We start from the raw sequence: 21,161 nt of genomic DNA on the forward strand, positions 1-21,161 counted from the left end.
TTAAAAATTATAAATATTACAACTGATAATATTGTGTGACTTATTCAGATAAGTGCTCTGGCTACAGTTGAGGTTGCAGCACAATTTGAGAAATGGTATTTAAATAACTTTAGCCTGAGTTACTTTAACATCCAAAAATGCCATCTACAACTGGGTGTCATTTGGATTCTGGAACAGTATTTCTCATCCTTTTCAAAACTGCTTTATTTCAACTTATTTTGTTCTAAATTGAAGAAAAATATGAATCTCTGAAAAAGAACAACAGAACATGGTTCCTATTGGAAAAACAGGAAGCCTACTGTTGCTGTTTCCCATTAATACTCAAAAATTGCAGAATGAGCTCCTTCTCATGAGACCTACAAGCAAATAATATACTCAAAATGTCCCTCACGTAAAGGGGGATCTCTTAGTCACCCAAGATGCAAATCAGTACCAATCAAACTTTTGAACAAAATGTCTATTAACTCTAACAAGTTTTATTTGCTCTGGCAAATTTTACAGCACTCTCTCTGACTCCCATTTAGCTTGTCACAAAAGGGTTAGGAGAGTTAAAATGCTATTTTTAAGCAACAGAAGAAAAAAACAGAATGTTAGGAGTTGGTAGATACGGAAGCCCTCCATAGGTGAATTATGGAATGGTCCCTCAGGCTTTAAGAAATTACCTCCTAAATGTCCTAATTTTGAGAAATAGTTTCAGGCAAGCAATTAGGTCTAGAAGACAGACCAAAAGGAAACCAAGTAACCATGTAACCTGAGCTTCCCATCATGAACCAGGTTTTATCTAAACCATAAATTCCTAACCAGCTGTACCTAGCACTGCCACTCTCTTATCAAGATGAGGGGGCCAAAAATGTTGTTCTTCCGCAAAATCTAGCAGAGCCGTCTTCCTCAAAATTCCAGAAAACAGTTAAAGGGTTGCAGTAACTAGGCAAATGCCGAATCAAGAAAATGTACCTTGAAAGAAATGCCTGCCAAGCTCATGGCATCTTTGCTAGCCCATCTCCCTCCTCCCCTCAGTATGGAGCCAATCTGTGCTCCCACTGTGGGTCCCTGCCTCTATTCCTCAGGGACCAGAGTAGAGTAACCCCTACGCGCATACTGGGGTGCCTGTATGTTGGTGCCAATCAGGTAGAAGCCTAAAAAGACTACACCAGGAAATTAGTGTAGCCAGGTAGCCCCCTCCCAAAAAAAAACTTCTCCTGTAGGAAGTAGTGGCTTCCAGAGATAAACCAGTTTAAGAAATAATTAAGACAAAGAAGCCAGGAGCAAAGGATTACCTGCATTAAGTCATACAAGAGAGCACCCATGATGGAGTGCAAGTCTACTTCACAGCGAGTAAAGGGGGCATTTAAATTCTTGTAAACAGGAGAATTTAAAGGCACAAGCAAGCACAAGCCCAGGACAAGAAGCAGGCTCAACCCCATACTCAGATAAGACACAGGGAACCCTGTATTTTGCATTCACCCCAGGATGATCTTCTTGATAGGAGGACTAAGCTCTGAAGGAAACCACTAGCCAAAGCAGAGCAAATTTGCAAAGATGGTGAAAAGGTGCTTTTTGCTTTGGTTTCTTTGTTTTTGTTAGCACCTAACACTCAAGGAAATCTCTGGTATAACACTAGCTGGAAACAAACTTAGACAGGGCAGGACAAAATCCTAGAGTTAACACTTTAAAATATTAAAATATACAGTGTGCAATTAAAGATTACAAGACAAACAAAGAAACAGGAAATAACGGTCCATCCAAGAGAACAAGATAAAAATCCAGAAACTACCATAAGAATAACAGACTTTGGGAATACCAGAAAAAGACTTCAAAAATGATCCTCAATATGCTCAAAAAGATAAAGGAAAACATGGAGAAAGAACCAAAGGATATGAAGAAAACACTGAATGAACAATAAGAGAATCTCAATAAAAGAGAGAAATTTTAAAAAGGAACAAAATAAAATTACCGGAAGTTGAAGACCACGATAACTGAAATGAAAAGTTTCTGAGGGTTTCACCATCAGATTGAAGCTGGCAGAATAAAGAATCAGTGATCTTGAAAAGAGGAAAATTGATATGATTCAGGAGAAGAAAAAGAATTTTTAAAAAAAGTGAACTGAGCCTGAGAGAGACACCATCAACCATTATAATAGTCCCAGAAGGAGAAAAAAAGAAAGAGGCAGAAGGACTAGTCATAGAAATAATGGCAGAAAACTTCCCAAATTTAACAAAAGATATGAAAATGCACCTTCAAGAAGTCCAACAAACTCCAACAGAATAAACTCAAAGGGAACCATGACCAGACACACAGTAATCAAACTATCAGATGACAAGGACAAGGAGTTTTAAAGTTGCAAGAGAAAAGCAAAGTGTTATGTAAATGGGAATCCCAATAACACTAAGTGCTGATTTCTCATCAGAGACCTTGGAAGCAAGAAGTCAATGGGACAAAATATTTAAAGTACTGAAAGAAGACAATTGCCAACCAAGAATTTTATATCCAGTGAGACTTTATTACAAAAATGAGGGAGAGATTAAGACATTTCCAGATACACAAAAGCTGAGGGAGCTTAACACCACTAGACATGCCCTACAAGCAATAATAAAGGGAGTTCTTCAGACTAAGAGAAAAGGACATTAGACAGTGGATTGAAGGGGCATAAAGATATAAATACCACCAGTAATGGTAGTCATATGGGTAATTATAAATGATAATACTACTGTATTGTATTTTTCGTTATATAACTCCACTTTTTACTTTTTACAGATTCTAAAATTCAAATACATATGAAGCAATGATACACCTGTGGCTTTGGACATACACTGTAGAAAGGTATAAGTTGTAACAAGTACAACAAAGGTGGGGGGACAGAGAGGTATAGGAAGAGTGCAAGTGTATGCTACTGAAGTTAAGTTGGTACCAAATCAAACATGACTGTTATAGACTTAGGCTGTTAAATTTGAGTTCCATGTTAAGCACAAAGAAAATATATGAAAAATATATACAGAAAGAAATGAGAAGGAACTCAAAATGGTACAATACAAAAAAAAAAATCAAATAAATATGAAAGGCATTAATTGAAGAACTGAGGGACAAAAAAGGTGGAAGACTTACAAAGAACAAACAGCAAAACGGCTGAAGTCAGTCCCGCATTATCATTAGTTACCTTAAATGTAAATGGATTAAACTGTCTGGTCAAAAGGCAGATTGCCAGAATGGATAAAAAGAAGTGGTAGGTCCTGAAGGCAAGCTGCATGAGTAAGTGGCTCACACTCCAGTGCGTCTACTCCCTTAACCTTCACATATGGCTTCATAGGAATTCCCTAATAGGTGTCAATTGAGGAGGAAAAAAGTAGCAGATGGCTTGGTATGATATACGGGCACCAAATCAGAAGTACATTGCTGCAGCATTTCAGCTCCATGCAGAAATGGCCCTGAAGGACAGTGAGGAAGGGAGATCGTTTTGAAGGGCAGAACATCAGTTTGCTCATTTGGCTTTCTTCGAGTGGAAGGATATGATGGCCAGAGGTACTAATCTAAACCCATTCATGGACAATGGTTATTTATTTTTCTCAAGTCAGAGACTTGGAAGGAATCAGATTCCATTAAGGTTTAAGAAAGAGGTCTGTGAGACAGACCTCTCAGAAGAGGCCTGAGTGTGAGGGTGTTTGTAAACCCATGCTCACCCAAAGACTCTGCAGAGGTGATTCTCATTAGTGAGGTGGACTAGATGACCTGCTCCTGGCTATCAATCTGCCCCTCTCCCTAGCCATACCAATAATTGCTCAAAGGGACATAAACAAAGTGGACAGGAAGGTAAGACAGGGATTATACATGGATATGGATGTCCTCTCACCATGTCATCTTATTACTCCAAGTGTCCATTCTGCAAGGAGCAGAGAACACTGGGCTCCCAGCATGGCACCATTCCTGATAGCAGTTTAGTTACATTAGATTCTCTGCATCCTTGAAGGACCAGCTATTTATCTTCATTGAATAAACACCTTTTCTAGATATGGATTTTCCTTCCTGCCTGTAATGCATTGGCTAGCAATACCATTCACAGACTTATGAATGACACTCCTATACAAAATTGCTTCTTACTCAAGGCTCAGAACCTTCAGAAAGCAAGGTTTGGGCCATGCTACCAGGTAGAGAACTCTGGTGATATAAGGACTGACTGAGGGCAAGAGAATAGTGGGGGTTAGGCTTTGAATGCCAACCAAGGCCTCAGGAAGAGTTTCAAAAATGGAGAAAGGAAGACCAAAGTAGCTATGCTATTTTCTTTATTACTAAGTATAATCATTTCCTTCTGTATCCCCATTCTCATTCTATTTTTATATAAGCTCTATTGGCAGTGGTTTAGCTTCATAATCTAACCCAGAGGATACAAGTTATAAATACAGGGTTGTGATTAGAACCTGAGGATGAATAAACAACACCAAAAGATGAATGCTTTGATTAAACCTGGGCCTCCCTAGTCAGGGAAATGGTACCACATTTTGTCATGATTCAGTGATAACTGTTATTGGTTAAGAGTTGAAATGTGGAAAAGCAGCATGTGGATGACAGGTATGGTGGCAGATACTATATACCCATTTCCAACCCACTTCTAGCTAGCTTTCTTGTATTACAGGCTGTAAGCTCTAAACTCTGTTTCCCAGATATCCTTGAACAAGGGCATAGACAATGGGACAAGTTTAGCCAAGCTGACAAACCTGAATGATATTTAGATACAGATATAAGCAACATCAGGAAGAGGCTACATGCAGGGAGATTAGATAGTCTGGTGAGAACAGTGGCTGCAACATCATGTTCTTCTGGGGCAAATGTCCTGACCTTTTGTTGATGCCAAGTAGGCCCACAGAGTGTCTGGACATTTTTCCTGGCTGTACTGCTCCTGGAAGTATAGCAAACGAACCTGGTTCTAAGGCCTTCCCAGAGACTCTGTGAGAGTCTAATATCCTCTATTATATTCCTTTCTGCTTCAAATAGATAAAGTGAATTCTGTATTCCTCAACCAAGAATCCTGACTAATATAACCAACACATTTATTCTTTTTTCTAAACTAGTTTGAGTTAATATCAGGGACAATCAAAAGCATTCTAACCAATAAAAAAATTGAGAAGTGGAGTGTTCTACAGACAGACCCTACATACATGGCCCTGATTGAGTCAAGGTGGAACAGAAATCAGATCTGCAGGCAAGCATGGTGCAGAGGCAGCTCAGGCTGTAGCAAGGTTTCGGCCAGAATGGTGCCACTGCAGGGTTATGTACTGCTCCTGGCTACACTGCTTCTACGAGTGGAGTATCTAAACCTGGATCCCTGGCCCTCCTGGAGCCTCTAACACTGTAATAAATCCCATTCTGCTTAAATTAGCTCACTCAAGTGAATTCTGTTGTCTTCAATTTGGTAGCTATGGTATTGGAATTCTGTTGTCTTCAATTTGGTAGCTATGGTATTGGATTGCTCAGTAGCCTTTCCAACTTCCAGTTCACCTTCCCATTCTTCAAAGACCAGAAAGTCAAACAATGTATTTCCCAGACACCCTTGTCATTTACTTCTGCAAAGGATGTATGTGTATAAGATCTAAACCCAGAACTGAGTTAAGGGGGAATAGAGAGGCATCCATTTCTGGAATAGAACCAGCAAGCAGAAAATGATTCTGCTAGAAGCATCCTGATTCTGAGATGGAGTTGAAGATGTGATTCAGGAGCAGAAGCTGGCAGAGCAGCTTCCCAGTTCCCTCACAGGGCAGAGGTGGAGTTGACTGGGTGGACCACTTCTGTGGAATTATTCTGAAGTCAATCTACAAATCATCCAATGAATTTAAGTATCTAATTTCTAGAATTAAAACCTTTTGTGTTTAAAATAGCACATGAAATTTCTGTCATCTGCACCTGAAGCCTAAATGATTCAGCAGCTAAGAATTAGCATTTGCTGAAAGGAGTCTCCATCGTAAGAGACCAAATTACATGTGGGAAGGAAGGTGTTGCTGTTTTGTACTTTGAAGTTGTCAGGTTCCTTTGCATATTTTAGGTCCTGCTTTTGCTTGAGATGTAGACATCTACAAGAGAAAACTGAGAAAAGGCCAGATAATTAACAAAACTTTTCTTGAGTTCATCAGAGAACTATGGTCACAAGAAAATCAACTGAGCTGAATCCCAAAGGTTAAAACTTCACACCAAGGAGAGACAGAACTCATAAAAAGTTCTTAGACAGAGTGCAAAAACAGGTAGCCACCACGTATGTGGGTAAGAAAAAAGCATCAAATTATTAGAAGTTAAGGTAGGCTAAGAAAACTGTTTAGCATCCATGGAAGCTCTGAACACAAGGGGAATGCACATATTCCAGCCACAGGCTCTACCAGGTAGTCAACAGAAAGATATGGGGCAGGGCAGGACACCCAAGAAATTTCCTGTTGATGGTGGTGATCGAAATTAATATCTTTAAAAAACTATTGACTGTTTAAAGCAAAAAAATGGTAACAATACATTGTGGGACTGAAAACATAGGCAAAAATAAAACGTGTAACAACAAAAGCACAAGAATGGGAGGAAGGAACTAGAAGTATATTTGTATATGGTTCTTAAATTCTATATGAAATAGCATTTTATTTGAAGGTAGACTGTGATAAGTTAAAAGGCATCTTATAAACCCTAGAAAAACAGCTAAAGAAATAAACCACAAAAAAAAACCCAAGCAAAAAACCACCAAACAAATAAACCAAAAGTATAATAAGCTAATAGTGGAGAAAAAAAAGAATCATAAAATACTAAGAGGAAAAGAAGAAAAAGAACAAAGAACAGACAGGGCAAATGAAAAGGTAATGGCAAGATGATAGATTTAAACCTAACCATACCAATAATGATATTACAGGTAAGTTGTGAATAAACACTCCAAGTAAATGGCAGAATTTGTTAAATGGGTCAAAAAAAGAAAAAAAGACCCAAATGTATGCTGTCTCCACCAAACCCACTTTGGATAAAGACAGGATAAAAGTAAAAGGATGGAAAAAAGATTTATCATGTAAACAAAATAAAACTAGAGTGGCTCTCTATAGGAGACAAATTCAACTTCACCATAAGGAGTAACACCAGGGATAAAAGAGGACACAATCTAGAGATGCAAGGGTCAGTTCATCAGAGAACATAATCCTAGATGTGTATGTACCCAGTAACAGAACATCAACCATAGAGCAAAAACTAATACAATTGAAAGGAAAAACAGAAAAATCCACAATTATAGTTGGATACTTAATACTCCTTGCTCAACAACAAATAAAACAAGTAGACTTTAGAAAAGCTGTAAGGCTATAGAAGACTTGAACAACACTATCAATAAATTTGACCTAAGTAGCATTTATAGAACACTCCACCTAATAACAAAATATCCATTCTTTTCAAGCACACATTGAAAATGCACCACAACAGCCCATATACTGGATCATGAGCAATCAAATCTCGACAAATGTGAAATTTGTTTTTTACAAAGTATGTTTTCTGATTACAACAGAATTAAACTAGAATTCGATAACAGAAAGATACATGGAAAAAAAAAAAATCCCCAAGTATCTGGAGCTTAAGCAACACACATCTAAATAATGGGTCAAAAAAGAAATCACTAGGGAAATGGAAAATATTTTTATGTGAATGAAAATGAAAATGCAACTTAGCAAACTTTGTGAGATACAGCTAAAGGGAGGGTCCTGCTTCTGCTTGGGATGTAGACATCTACAAGAGAAAACTGAGAAAAGGTCAGATAATTTACAAAACTTTTCTTGAGGTCATCAGAGAACTATGATCACAAGAAAATCAACTGAGCTGAATCTCAAAGGTTAAAACTTCACACCAAGGAGAGACAGAACTCATAAAAAGTTCTTAGGCAGAGTGCAAAAACAGGTAGCCACCACATATGTGGGAGGGAGTCCACAGATCCTTTTCCATGGGCCTCAATCAGGTATGCACCGGAAAGAATTAGGGCAGGGCAGAAGAACGCCTCCATAAGTGGGAATGTAGGGAGGCAAAAGGATGATCAGTTGCCACTGGGGACAAGCCACAAAAACTGCTCAATTCCCAGATCTTTCTTCTTATATAAAGCAAAAGTCATCTACCACTGAGGAGGGACTAGAAACCCCAGTCCCAGATCCCAGGCCAAGGTCAGTGGCCACTGGGGGTACAAAACTCCCTAGACTAAGCAAAATCCACCTGCAATTGTAGTAGGGGCAGGAAATTCATTCATATCGAAGAACATCTGCTAGATAAAAGGGGCAGAGCAGGAATGCTACAAAAGTTCCACCCCTGAGACTCATGCCCACAGAGCCGCTGAAGACTGTGGCTGGAAGAGGACAACCAAGAAACTCCCCACATCCTAGTAAGGACACTGCACTGAGAAACAAGCAACAGAATTCTATCACTGAGGGAAGGGCAAGAATGTAAAGAAAGACACTTGTGCCAGTTTGGATGTGTTATGTCCCCCAAAACGTCATGTTCTTTGATGCAATCCTGTGGGGGCAGATGTATTAGTATTGATTAGATTGGAATTCTTTCATTGAGTATTTCCATGGAGATGTGACTCAATGGACTGTGAGTGAAACGTCTGATTGGATGGGTGGTAACTGGATCAAAGGAGTGCTCAGACAGGACCTCAGAGCAACTGAGAGTGACATTTTGGAGAGAGCTGCAGCCAAGAGAGACATTTTGAAGAATGCACAGGAGCAGAGAGCTGCAGCTGAGAGACACATTTTGAAGACAGCCGTTGGAAGCTGACACTGACATTTTGGAGAAAGCCATTTTGAAACCAGAACTCTGGAGCAGACACCAGCCACATGCCTTCCCAGCTAACAGAGGTTTTCCAGACGCCATTGGCCATCCTTCAGTGAAGGTACCCGATTGTTGATGCCTTACCTTGGATACTTTATGGCCTTAAAACAGTAACTGTGTAACCAAATAAACCCCCTTTATAAAAGCCAATCCATTTCTGGTATTCTGCATGATGGGCAGCATTAGCAAACCAGAACAACACTCTATTTAGGGCCAGCTGAAAGTTGAAGTTAGAGCAGGAGCACTGAACAAAAACCTTCCACCATTCCAAGACCCATATTAACCATAAAGTAAGAATTTGAAGTCTATGATTGATGCACTGAACGTAAATAGAGCACCTGGCAAAAGACTAGATGAATTCAATCTCCCACACTAATGGCCTAAAAATAGAAGAGACGTTCATTTCAAAGTAAAAATACTACATAACTTGGTCTGTATTTTGTTTACAAAAGATGCTCAACATTCAATCAAAAAATTCAAGACATACAAAAAAGGAAAAATAAATAAATTAATGTCTCATATTCAAGAAATAAAGCAGTCAACAGATACAGACCCCAATCTAGTCCAAATGTTGGAAATGTCAGACAGGGACTTTAAAATAAATATATTAATATATTAAAGGTTCTATTTTAAAAGGTGGGCAAGCTGCATGAACAGATGGAGAATTTCCACAAGGAGAAGAAAAATATTTAAAAGAAAAAAATGCAAATGCTAGAAAAGAAAAACATGTTATCATATTTGAAGAATTCCTTCAACAAATCAGAAGACAGGACACAGCAAAGACAGAGCATCCAAAAACTATGGGACAATATTTAGTGATCTAATAAATGTATAATTGCAGTCCCACAAGGAGAGGAGAGAGAACAGGGAAGAAAAAAGAGAGAATGACTGTGAATTTTCCAAAATCAGTGGAAAACAACAAATCATAGCTCTAGGAATCTCAGAGATCTATAAGTAAAATAATTACAAAGAAAAACATCCAGTCACATAGTAGTTGAACGGCTAAAAATCAAAAGTAAAGAGGAAACCTTGAAGACAGAGAAAAAGAAACATTACACACATAGGAAACGTCTCAGCAGAAACCATGTAAACTACTGTGTCAGATTAACAAGACGATATACGTCAATATACAGAAGGCACAGATTGGGAGAAAATGTGACAAAGAACTTGAATCCAAAATATATATATAACTCTCAAAATAAACAATAAGAAAACAGCCCCCTTCTAAAACAGGCAAAAGATTTGACCAAATACTTCACTGAAGACAACTTACGGATGGCAAAAAAATATGAAGAGATACTCAACATCAGTAGGGAAAATACAAATTAAAACTACAATGGAAACAAAACCCACAATGAAATGCCACTACACACTTATCAGAATGGCCTTTGAAAAAATAACTAACAACACTACATTCTACTGAGTATGCAAAACAACTGGAACTGTCATACTTTGCTGATGGGAAGCACTTTGAAAAACAATTCAGCAGTGTATCAGTCAGGGATAAATGAAAGAAGCATGACCACTAAAACAGATTTATTTAGTTGGTTACATACCTACCTAATTTTTAGTTTAATTTTTAGTAGGGGATTGTTGTAAGGATTTAACCTTATTCAATTGTGGAAGTGGTTAAAACAGTCTCTGGTTTTAACTGCAAAGACAGCATCAATGTTTGCATCTGATGCTGGAACCTGGGAGTCCACAAGGCAGAGTTGGAAGGGACAAAGGATGTAAAATAGGGGTGAGTCGCAAGTTTAAACCCACAAGCACAAGCTGGAGCCCACGAGGACAGGAGAACCCCTCTCAGTCATCACTGCTGTTGACCTGGCTGGTGTGTCCCACAGAAGCAGTGCCTTCCTCACAGAGCTAACCATACATGAGCCTTGCCCCAGAGTCAGAGATGCTTAAAGAGGATCTTGGGGAAGGTGGGGTCTTGAAGGCCCACCACCCCCTCATGCCCAAAAGGTGAGCCAGCAGATAAATGACAACACAGATGAGCAGCAAGCATGGCTGCTGCCTTGTGTCAGCTCCCCAATCTTGCACAAGAATCTCTCTTGTGGCCTTGCCCTGATGGGAAACATGCCAGGAAGGAATTTCTGGAAAAAGTAGTTCGGCCCAGCTAAACTGACACATTACAAAGCCACCACAGGCAGTTGCTTATAAAATTAAACCTAGTTACCCTAAGAACCAGAAATTCCACTGTGAGTATTTACTCAAGAGAAATAAAAACTTATGTTCACACTAAAACCAGTACTGAATGTTTACAAGCTTTATTCATAATTATCAAAAACTGAAAACAGCTTGAATGTCCTTCAATAGGTAAATGAATAAACAAACTGTGGTTCATTTAGAAGATGGAACATTACTCAACAATAAAAATGAGCAAACTATTGATAGATGCAACAACACTGATAAATCCCAAATGAATTATGCTAAGTGAAAAAAGTCAGAACTAAAAAGCTCTATTCTGTGGGATTCCATTTATACAACATTCCGAAAAAGGGAAAAATATATGGATCAGTGGTTGCCTGAGATCAGGGCTGGGGGTGAGGATTAACTACAAAGGAGAGAAGTGGGGGGCGGGGGTGGGTGTAGTATTGATGAAACTGTACTGTACCCAGAGCAAGGTGATGGCTATACAAGCATGAATTTATCAAAATTCAATAGAGATGTACACCAAAAAGAGTGAACTTTACTGTGTAATTTTTAAAATGAATTAACCCTAACGGTAAACTTATCAATAAGCACTAACTATAAACACATCTTCTACTCAACTTGTTTTTCAACACAACTCATATATTCACGTGGGAAAACAAAAAGACGGGAAGTAGGAAATAACAATGATTGCTTCTGGGTAGTGGGTGAAACCGAACTTTAAAAACTGATCATTAGTATAGTTGATTTAAAAAAAAAAAAAAAAAAAAAAAACATGAAAAAAACATGCAGAGCCCCCTTGAGGAGCTGGTGGAGAATGCAGGGGTGTTGGGCTCCCCCACCTCAATGGTTGCTAATGTGTTCACAGACATAGGGGACTGGTGGTTTGATGGTTGAGCCCTCTACCACAGGACTTGCCCTTGGGAAGACTGTTGCTGCAAAGGAGAGGCTAGGCCTCCCTATAATTGTGCCTAAGAGCCTCCTCCTGAATGCCTCTTTGTTGCTCAGATGTGGCCCTCTCTCACTAGCTAAACCAACTTGGCAGGCGAAATCACTGCCCTCCCTGCTACGTGGGATCAGACACCCAGAGGAGTGAATCTCCCTGGCAACGTGGAATATGACTCCCAGGGAGGAATGAAGACCTGGCATCATGGGATGGAGAACATCTTCTTGACCAAAAGGGGGAAGTGAAAGGAAATGAAATAAGCTTCAGTGGCAGAGAGATTCCAAAAGGAGCCAAGAGGTCACTCTGGTGGGCACTCTTACCCACAATATAGACAATCCTTTTTAGGTTCTAATGAATTGGAATAGCTAGCAGTAAATACCTGAAACTATCAAACTACAACCCAGAACTCACGAATCTTGAAGACGATTGTATAAAAATGTAGCTTATGAGGGGTGACAATGTGATTGGGAAAGCCACATGGACCACACTCCCCTTTGTCTCGTTTATGGATGGATGAGTAGAAAAATGGGAGAAGGAAAAAAAAAAAAAAAAAAAAAAGGGCACCCAGTGTTCTTTTTTACTTTAATTGCTCTTTTACACTTTAATTTTTATTCTTATTATTTTTGTGTGTGCGGTAATGAAAATGTCAAAAATTAATTTTGGTGATGAATGCACAACTATATAATGGTACGGTAAACAACTGAATGTATGCTTTGTTTTGTATGACTGCATTGTATGTGAATATATCTCAATAAATATGAATTTTAAAACAAAACAAAACAAAACAAAACTGATCATTAGGACACAGCTGCTTGGTGCTCAGGTGAAGCTCAAAGCAGAGGCCCAGGAGAGTTTCTACTGCACAAATTTCCTGTTAATTTCTAAAATTCACATCATCATATTGCCAAAAGCAAAAGAGTGCCCCACAATATCATGTACCTGTTATAACTTTAGAGGTCATTTAAATATTTTTCATTCTGTTTTCTACTAGGTTTCTGTATTACTTTTCCAAGTGTGTGTGTGTTGGGGGGTAGGGGGGGTGGGGAGGATAAGCTTAAAAATACCCACAACTATAAAAAACACAAAACCCTTCAGGATGTTCATCTCCTGACATACTATCTTGTTTACGTCAAGGTTTTTGATACTGGTGACCAACTCCAGGATCCAAAATGCAGTAAATCCAATGTAGATCGGCTCATCAACAAGTATCCTAACTTGCTGGAGGCAAAGGCTGCCGAGTTAAAATTCGCACTTCTCAGACTCCCGTGCATCCAGGATTCTGGATATAATTTCATGGCACCATCAGATGCACTGGCACGAGTTGGACTTGGAACTAAAACCACCAAAGGGATCACAGCAGAGAGAGTGCATTTTGGAGCCCGAGGTGCAGCGGTGGCATCCCAATTCAGCAGCCAGGTTTCTGATCATAGCAGGGACGCTGTGTCCTTAGTTACCCAGTTCTTAAGTATGACCTTCAGAGTCATTCTTGGAAGTCCAGTCTACAGTCTTTTCCTCTGCGTTCCCTAGTACTTAATGTTTCAATACACCTTCTATTCAAACAAGCTAGAGTAGAACAGAACTGAAATTAATATTTATTATGCTACAAGTTTACATGAATGGTTAGATCATGAAGGTAACAAAAAACCATCTAACAGCATTATTACTGTTTTTCTCATTTTCACATGGGAATTTAGTCTCATTGTACCAGTATAAACCCATATGTCCAAGTATACGGACGGTACCAATCTACTGGTTCAGCACCGTTCAGCATTATCTCCTAATTCTGAGTTAGTGCCAAGGGTGCTCTCAGACAGTCTCAAACCTCAGTTTATGTTTTTCCTTCTGCCTTTTCCTCCCTGTACCATCAGAGATCAGCTGAAATGTCAGTTAACTCAGTGAAGCCTCTGCCAATTTGATTGGCACAACTTAGAGCTCCTTCCCAATACTTACTCATACCACTGACAGCAATAATTACATTATATTTTATTTGGATGTATATTTTTTCAATCTCTTGATCTTGTTATGAACTAGTTTGTAGAAGAAAGGACCACTTTAAATTCCTTTTGTGTACCCAGTGCTTACCCAAGGAACTGGACTTCTGAAGGTGCTCAATCAACACCTGTTAACTTGGATGGAGTTCAGAATGTTTACTAAGACATAAATAAAATGACCATATTGCACTAAGTACAAGAAAAGCAGTTTCACTTTAACACTGCGCATCTTCTACTTATCAGATCTGTAGATTCTGTTCTTTAGGGGATTTTGTTTTGCAGTTTCTATTAAATGATGTAGCTTTATATATGAACTGCTACATTAACACCATCACACTGCTATGTTATCCTGACCATTTGAAGCCAAATGCCACCATTTTATTTTAAATTCTCAGCTGCACAACCTATAAATTTAAAATTCAACATACAACAATACAGGTATGAATGAAATTTTATCAGAAGAACAAATGTCAGTGACACTAATAGCTTTAATTACTATGTTTGAAATGTAATGTATCAACTCATTGATAAGTTAACAATTTTGCTTCAGAAATAATTCTGAGAAGATATAACAGCATAAAAGGCAGGACATTAACTCACATCAGTTACCTGATAGTCTACAAAAGATCCTATTTTATAATAATTTCAAAAAAAGAATGACTGTTAAGAAAACCATTTATGAACTTCTCAAATAGAAATCTCCCCATTTCAAGGAGACTGTAAGTTTAACTAAAGACTGCAAATCCATAAATACAAAAACAAAAGGAAGTACATAACAGTAGACTAGACTGAACTAGTTTTAAAATATTAGTAGTACACTGCGTATCTTTTAAGAGTCAAATATAGAAAACCCATAAAGCAAATCCCTTTCTCTGCTTGATACTGGCCATCACCATATCAAATCCAGGCTCAACAATTAATAAAACAGCTAGAAAAAGACCAAAAGTTTAAAGGAATACAATGAGCCTAAAAAGTGGGGACCCAGGAATGTTGAACACAAATCGTTAAGAGGAGCTGCCCATATTCTGAACATGGAAGGCTCAAAGGGAGGGGAAGGGGATAGATGCAAACTGTCCAAAGTTTGTAATAAGAACTGGAGGCCTCCTGTAAATGCGGCTTTACAATTACTTCCAAGCAAAAATGCCAGTTTCTCCCTATAAATGACTGGCCTTCGTTCTGTGTTGAACAGATAAAAATTACTAAATCATAAACTTGTTAGATGAATAGTTTAAGGTTTACCAGATTTCTGAAACAAATTAATATTCCTACCCCAACATTTCACAATTTTCTACTTACAAAGTCTTGACGTATATCGTTAAAGTCTTTGCCATATTTTTCCAATGCCTCTTCAAATAAACTTGCTTCTGAGGCTGACCATTCTTCCATTTCATCTCTGCATAAAACAGGTCCTCCAAGTGGTACTAAAACACTAATGGCACTGCTCAAATCATAGCTGTGTCTATACAATGTATCCATTGCATGAAACTAAAAACAAACAAAACCAAGAGAAAAGTTCAGCCAGCAATGCAAATTCTCTAGATTATTTAAGAATAGTGTAATGCATGGTGCAATTAATTAACAACAATATACTTAGGTAGTATTTATCCTTATATATTAAAAGAACAATTTCAAACACTTCATTACTTATTAAAAATATTATTTATTATGTTAAGAAAATGTTGAATTGTACTTTTTAAAGTAAATATTTTTAAAATGCATTCACCTGTTATGGTAACCTAACCATAAAGAAATACCTCCAGGTATTAAATTGGGAACCCAGTAAGTTTTACCACCATTTTAGTTAAAAAATGCCAAAGACACTTAAGCTGTTATGCAAGGTGAGCATAATCTGCCTGACTAGAATAAAATACACAGATTAATTATCAGGGATTTAGAAAAAAAATATTCTCAGTTGGATTAAGAAAATGATGTACTAAAAATGAAAGATGAAAATGAAAAAAGGCAACTAAGGATGATGGTGAGACAAAACAAAATTACAAATCCATGTTACAATAAAGGCACTTTAGTAATTTGGTTGAGATTTTGGAAGACCACGAATGGATGGCCAGGCTTGTTTGGAACAGCTGGGCTGGATGTGGGTTTCCTATATAGTTTAAGGTCGAGTAATGAGGATAATTTGAAAGGAAGTAGGAAAGATTAGGACATATACCCAGCTTTTTTGCAAAAGTACATTAGGTCTAGCTTATATAAAAAAGCATTCCCCTCCCAACACAAGCAGTGAATAAAACTAGGTAACAAAACTCTAAAACTTAAGTTTTGAGAAACTCTTGGTGGGGTATATCCTTGTATGTGTAGTAGGAAAATTGCAAAACCAGCTGTCTAGATAAGCATGTAGGTAACATGTAAATTTGGTTGGCAAGGTGATCAAACTCTTGCCCAAATGAAAACTAGTTCTGCTTTCTTTCAAAGCTAAGTCACAACTTTTAAAAAAGTATCTTCTCTATTTATTAAAAATTTCACACATGTGGACAAGCTTCAATTACCTGCAACAACAGATCTCTAAAAGGTTAGTTTTTAAATGATTCCTAAATATCTGGTAAGGGATGGTGGAACATTGCTTACAGATACCAGAATATAAAATAAGCTCAGAAATCAACTAACAACTATTAAAGAGGAAAACCTGTTAGCAAAAGTATGCATTATGTATGCATAAATATATACATTTTGATACACTAAGATATTAAGGTATAGGATATGAATTTGTTGACAGAGCTAGATGTAAGAAGTAGAGGATGTAGTCCTGCTTACTACGTATGGTAACTAAGTGCTTTAACAAGAGTGACCATCTCACTTAAAACATATCATTCGATTCCACAAAACAAAAGTAAATAGGGATGTCATCAATTTCCCAGTTATATTCACAGCTAAGGTCACTGACCATGTGTAGTCTTTTGCTGTATGTGTCACAACCATAGAACGATAAATTCAATTTTCAAATAAATGTCTCCTCATCCTTCTGCAGCAGGGTTTGAAATAATGTTAGAATTTTAGATCCTCTGTTTGTGCCCTGCAAACTTCAGAATCAACTGAACTCTGCTCCTCTAGCTAAAGTCTCAGTTGATAACATAGCAGTTTGCCTGTAGAATTCATTAACTCTTAACGATCATCTTTAAAACTAAGTACTTATTGTTTCTTGGCAACTGAACCATGACACTGGAAAGAAAGTTCAAAACCATTTAGGGATCCCTTCGATTAATATGTTTCCAAAATGATTATTTAACACTTCCTAAATATAAAATGGATAATAAAACAAAAAGTTAAATGATATTCAAAGCCAATAATTATAAAAATTAACTGTGGTGCTGAAATTCATCAAGAGGCAAAAGTCATTTTTATAATTAACAAGCGCTCTGAAACTAAAAGTCAAGGAATTAAATGAGTTTTTCTCAGTTGATATTACACCAACCATTCAGAGCAGGAATAAATTTTCAGTCTCTTGTTCATGTTAGATAAATGAAAATGCTTTCTTATAAGCACTTCAGAAACTGAAGATGGGCTGTTATCAAACAAGGCTTCAAAGAATCAAAGGAATATCTTAACATTTGTAAGTAACTTTGAACAAAACTTCAAGTAATATATAGATTGCTGCAACGGTTCTGTCCTTTAAGATGTGTACTTGGTGTTACCAAAGACGGAAGTAAGCATTTGCTTCTGGAGGAGGAGTCACATATCAAGTGGGAAAGAGTCACACGTGTCACATATCAAGTGGGAAGGAATGGGTCACAGTTAAAGCCAGCAGGGAGCTGGGAAATCTCTACGTGCCCCACATTTCTACCACAGCCCAGGAAAGAGCGCAGTACTGATCAGTGCGTATGGAGAGCAAACATTCCATCAGGCATATGCAGGGTGGAATGCACTAGGGAATCATCTGTTGAAATTGACGACTTATTCTACAAAGGAAAAGAGAATCCCATTATTTGTCAGGAGTCCATATTGAACCCATCTTTCTGTTAAGCAGAGAAATTTCTTTTGAATGGACTCTTATACATTATAGCCCTACCCTAAAAAGCTTGAAGTAAAACATGAAATACAGTTTCTATAACAGAAGAGACAACATCCAGTAAAGACTCACAGACATAAGCTAAGAAAGAACATAGGACTTTGACATAAAGCCAATGGCTTAGGGTTTATTTATCAGTAATGTAACAAAAACTCAAAGAGCTACACATATAAAAGAACATATGATTCCATTTATATGACATTTGAGAAAAAGGAAAACTAATTGATGGTGAGAAGTCAGAATAATGAATCCCTCAGAAGGTGGGGTGGGGGTATGTGTTACTGACTAGAAAGGGGAATGAGAAACTTTGAGCATGCCAGTTACATTCTCTATCTGGGTGGTGGATATGTGGATGGACACATATGTAAACATAAAAACTGTGCACCTAAGTTTGGGGCAACTGTATATACTTTAATTTATGTATATCCCAACTTAAAATAAGAAAAACAATTTAAAACTAAGCCTAAAAAAACCTGCAAGTCTTCCCTCCAAATAAATACTTTGCATGGATACCATTTTTTCAATAGATAAACACCACAAGATCCATTCAAATCTGAATTTTTAAAATCATAGGAACCCAGCACAAGCTGTTCTCCCTGCCAAATAGCAGTGAAGGTGTTGTCACATTTCTTCTCATTCATAACAGATGGAGATGACAAACAGAAGTATTTTAGGAGAAAGAATGACAAGAAAATCTTGGCAGTGGAATTCTCATCTTTTGGCCATTAAGCAGAATCTCGCTGTGGTAGATGAGATTCTTGTTTAGCAAATATTCACTCCCTCCCCTGGATTTCCAAAGGAAGAAGTATCCTTCCATTCCATTTCTGCTGGGCTTGGCCATGTGATTTCTTGGCCAATAGGATGTTAAGATACATGACATGAACAGAGCCTTAAAATGTGTTTACACATTTGAGCTTGCTTCTTATGCAACTGACTTTTATCTGAGGAGGTTGAGAAACATTTGGTGTCAACCTGCAGCACCCAAGTCAGCCCAGTCTACTTCAGCAGAATCTCAGACAATCCACAGATATGTGTGAGAAATTAATGTTTTTGTTATAAGCCACTGAAATTTGGGGCAGTGTGATGGAAGCTCTGTCTCCCCTTTTGGGAATAAAGAAATTATTCACTAACCTGCTATTAGTGCAACGAGGAGACAGCCCTCATCTGAAATCCTTTTGGATTTCTCAAGTTAAGCAAGTCTCGTTGCCCTTTCTGGGGCAACCTATATCCAATGATGTGGGGGTGGGCGGTTAAAAACTGTCCCCATTTGGCTACCTCACCTTCAGAGCTCCCCACTGGGCCAGCCGAGGCCTTCATTCAAATTGTATCATGGCCCACCTTCTCTCTCTGCCAACCCTGCCTCCTTCCCTCTCTTCCATAGGTAATGATCTCCAAAGTACTCCCTAACACAGCTCTTCATTCTAATCTCCATCTCAGAATTTGTTTCTTGTGGAACCCAAACTGCAACATGTACCATTATTGTGGCAATAGCTAACTGATACACATATATTTTAATACTATTCATTTTCTCAGTTAGAACTTTACAAATGTTAAATGTATGCTTCCTGTGTAATTTAGGGCACTGAGAACATCAAATCTATTTAAAAATTAATGAGTATGGTTTTTTTTCCCAAGCAGAAGGTGAAATTCTCATGAGTAAACTTCAAATTGTGATCAAGACAAATTTTTTAACATATCAAAGATATGTTTATGACATGCACTCTTCAATTTTTGCCTCAGTGCGTGGTACTTGAAACAAAATTCCTCATACATCATCAAATATTTTAATGGTTGTCATTCACTCAAATCAATCTGCCAGATACCCTGCCTATACCCTGATACTGTGTATATGCATACCTTTTGATTATTATAACAAGAAAGCTGCAGAAGACAATAGACCATGGACTACATGGCCTTCACTGTCACCTTCAAACTCACCTTGAATAGAACTACAGCTCCCTGTGATTCGAGGCTGCTATCAAAAAGGGCGTCCGGTCTTCTACTATGGTAGCTACACTTTTGGATCAAAGGCAATGAGCAAGCCAAAAGAAGAATTGTAGAGAAAGATAGTATGCCAGTTTGGATGTATTATGTCACCCAAAACGCCATTATCTTTGATGCAATTTTGTGGGGGGCAGATGTATTAGTGTTGATTAGGCTGGAACTTTTTGATTGAGTGTTTCCATGGAGATGTGACCCAATCAACTGTGGGCAGGAGCTTTGATTGAATAGCTTCCATGGAGGTGTTACTCCACCCATTTAGGGTGGGTCTTCATTAAATCACTGGAGCCATATAACAGAGCAGCTGTGAGTGACATTTTAGAGCTGAGGCTGGAAAGACATATTACAAAGATGGCCATTAGAAGCTGACACTGACATTTTAGAGAACGCCATTTTGAAACGCAACCTGGGAGCAAGCAGACACCAGCCAAGTGCCTTCCCAGCTAACAGAGGTTTTTGGACACCATTGGCCGTTCTCCAGTGAAGGTATCCTGTTGTTGATATATTACCTTGGACACTTTATGGCCTTAAGGCTATAACTTTGTAACCAAATAAACCCCCTTTATAAAAGCCAATCCATTTCTGGTAGTTTGCATAACAGCAGCATTAGTAAACCAGAACAGATGGTAAGAGAAAAAGAAAGAAGGAAAAAGCAAACCATTTTTCCCAGTGCAAGGCAAGGGAGAGCACATGGCAGCGTTCCGGGGAGCCTGAAGACTGCAGGGCACCAGTCAGAGGCCATTTAGCACATCTACAACAGGGTGACTTACAGCCTGAAAACAGCCCTGGCCCTCAAATGGGTTTATAATTCTACCCTAGAAGGGTCCAGGAATACACAAGACAAGGAATTAAGGAGTCCTGCTGAGGGTGGTGCTCACATTCTGAAATGATGTATCCTGCGAGGAAACAGCTAGCCATGTACACAGAAGATTACAAAAAGGAAGGGATGGAGGAAAGGGATAATCAGGGAAGGAGGGAAAACTCCAGAGGGTTAGACAAGCAATACAATTCAGATAGGAATAATACTGGATAGCAACAATAAAATGAGCATACGTGAAACAGATAAATTTAACAATCAAAAAGAAAATGATACTAAGACTGTCCCCCAATCCCAAAATAAAACCAGATTCAGATTTGACTTAAAGCTCCTAGGAATGTACTTTAAGCTTTAAATGTTAAACTCTATTAGTTAAACATATTAAATTCAGTTTAAGAGAAAATTTAGAGAACTGGAAGA

The 21,161-nt window shown here is 38.1% G+C and overlaps 1 protein-coding gene across 4 annotated transcripts in view; it reads right to left on the bottom strand.

Annotated features, from left to right (window-relative positions):
* MTA3 (metastasis associated 1 family member 3) overlaps nucleotides 1–21,161 on the bottom strand; it is a 192,351-nt gene that overhangs the window by 34,854 nt on the left and 136,336 nt on the right. For all 4 annotated transcript variants that reach the window (XR_005212454.1, XM_037807604.1, XM_037807603.1 and 1 more), the window contains exon 9: nucleotides 15,199–15,387. Coding sequence is in view for 3 of the 4 variants with exons in the window: in XM_037807604.1 (XP_037663532.1) it covers nucleotides 15,199–15,387 (189 nt within the window). In the remaining variant the exon portion in view is untranslated. The remainder of the gene's footprint in view (nucleotides 1–15,198; nucleotides 15,388–21,161) is intronic.

This window comes from Choloepus didactylus, chromosome 17, assembly GCF_015220235.1.
Source record: "Choloepus didactylus isolate mChoDid1 chromosome 17, mChoDid1.pri, whole genome shotgun sequence".
Classification (NCBI taxonomy): Eukaryota; Metazoa; Chordata; class Mammalia; order Pilosa; family Megalonychidae; genus Choloepus; species Choloepus didactylus.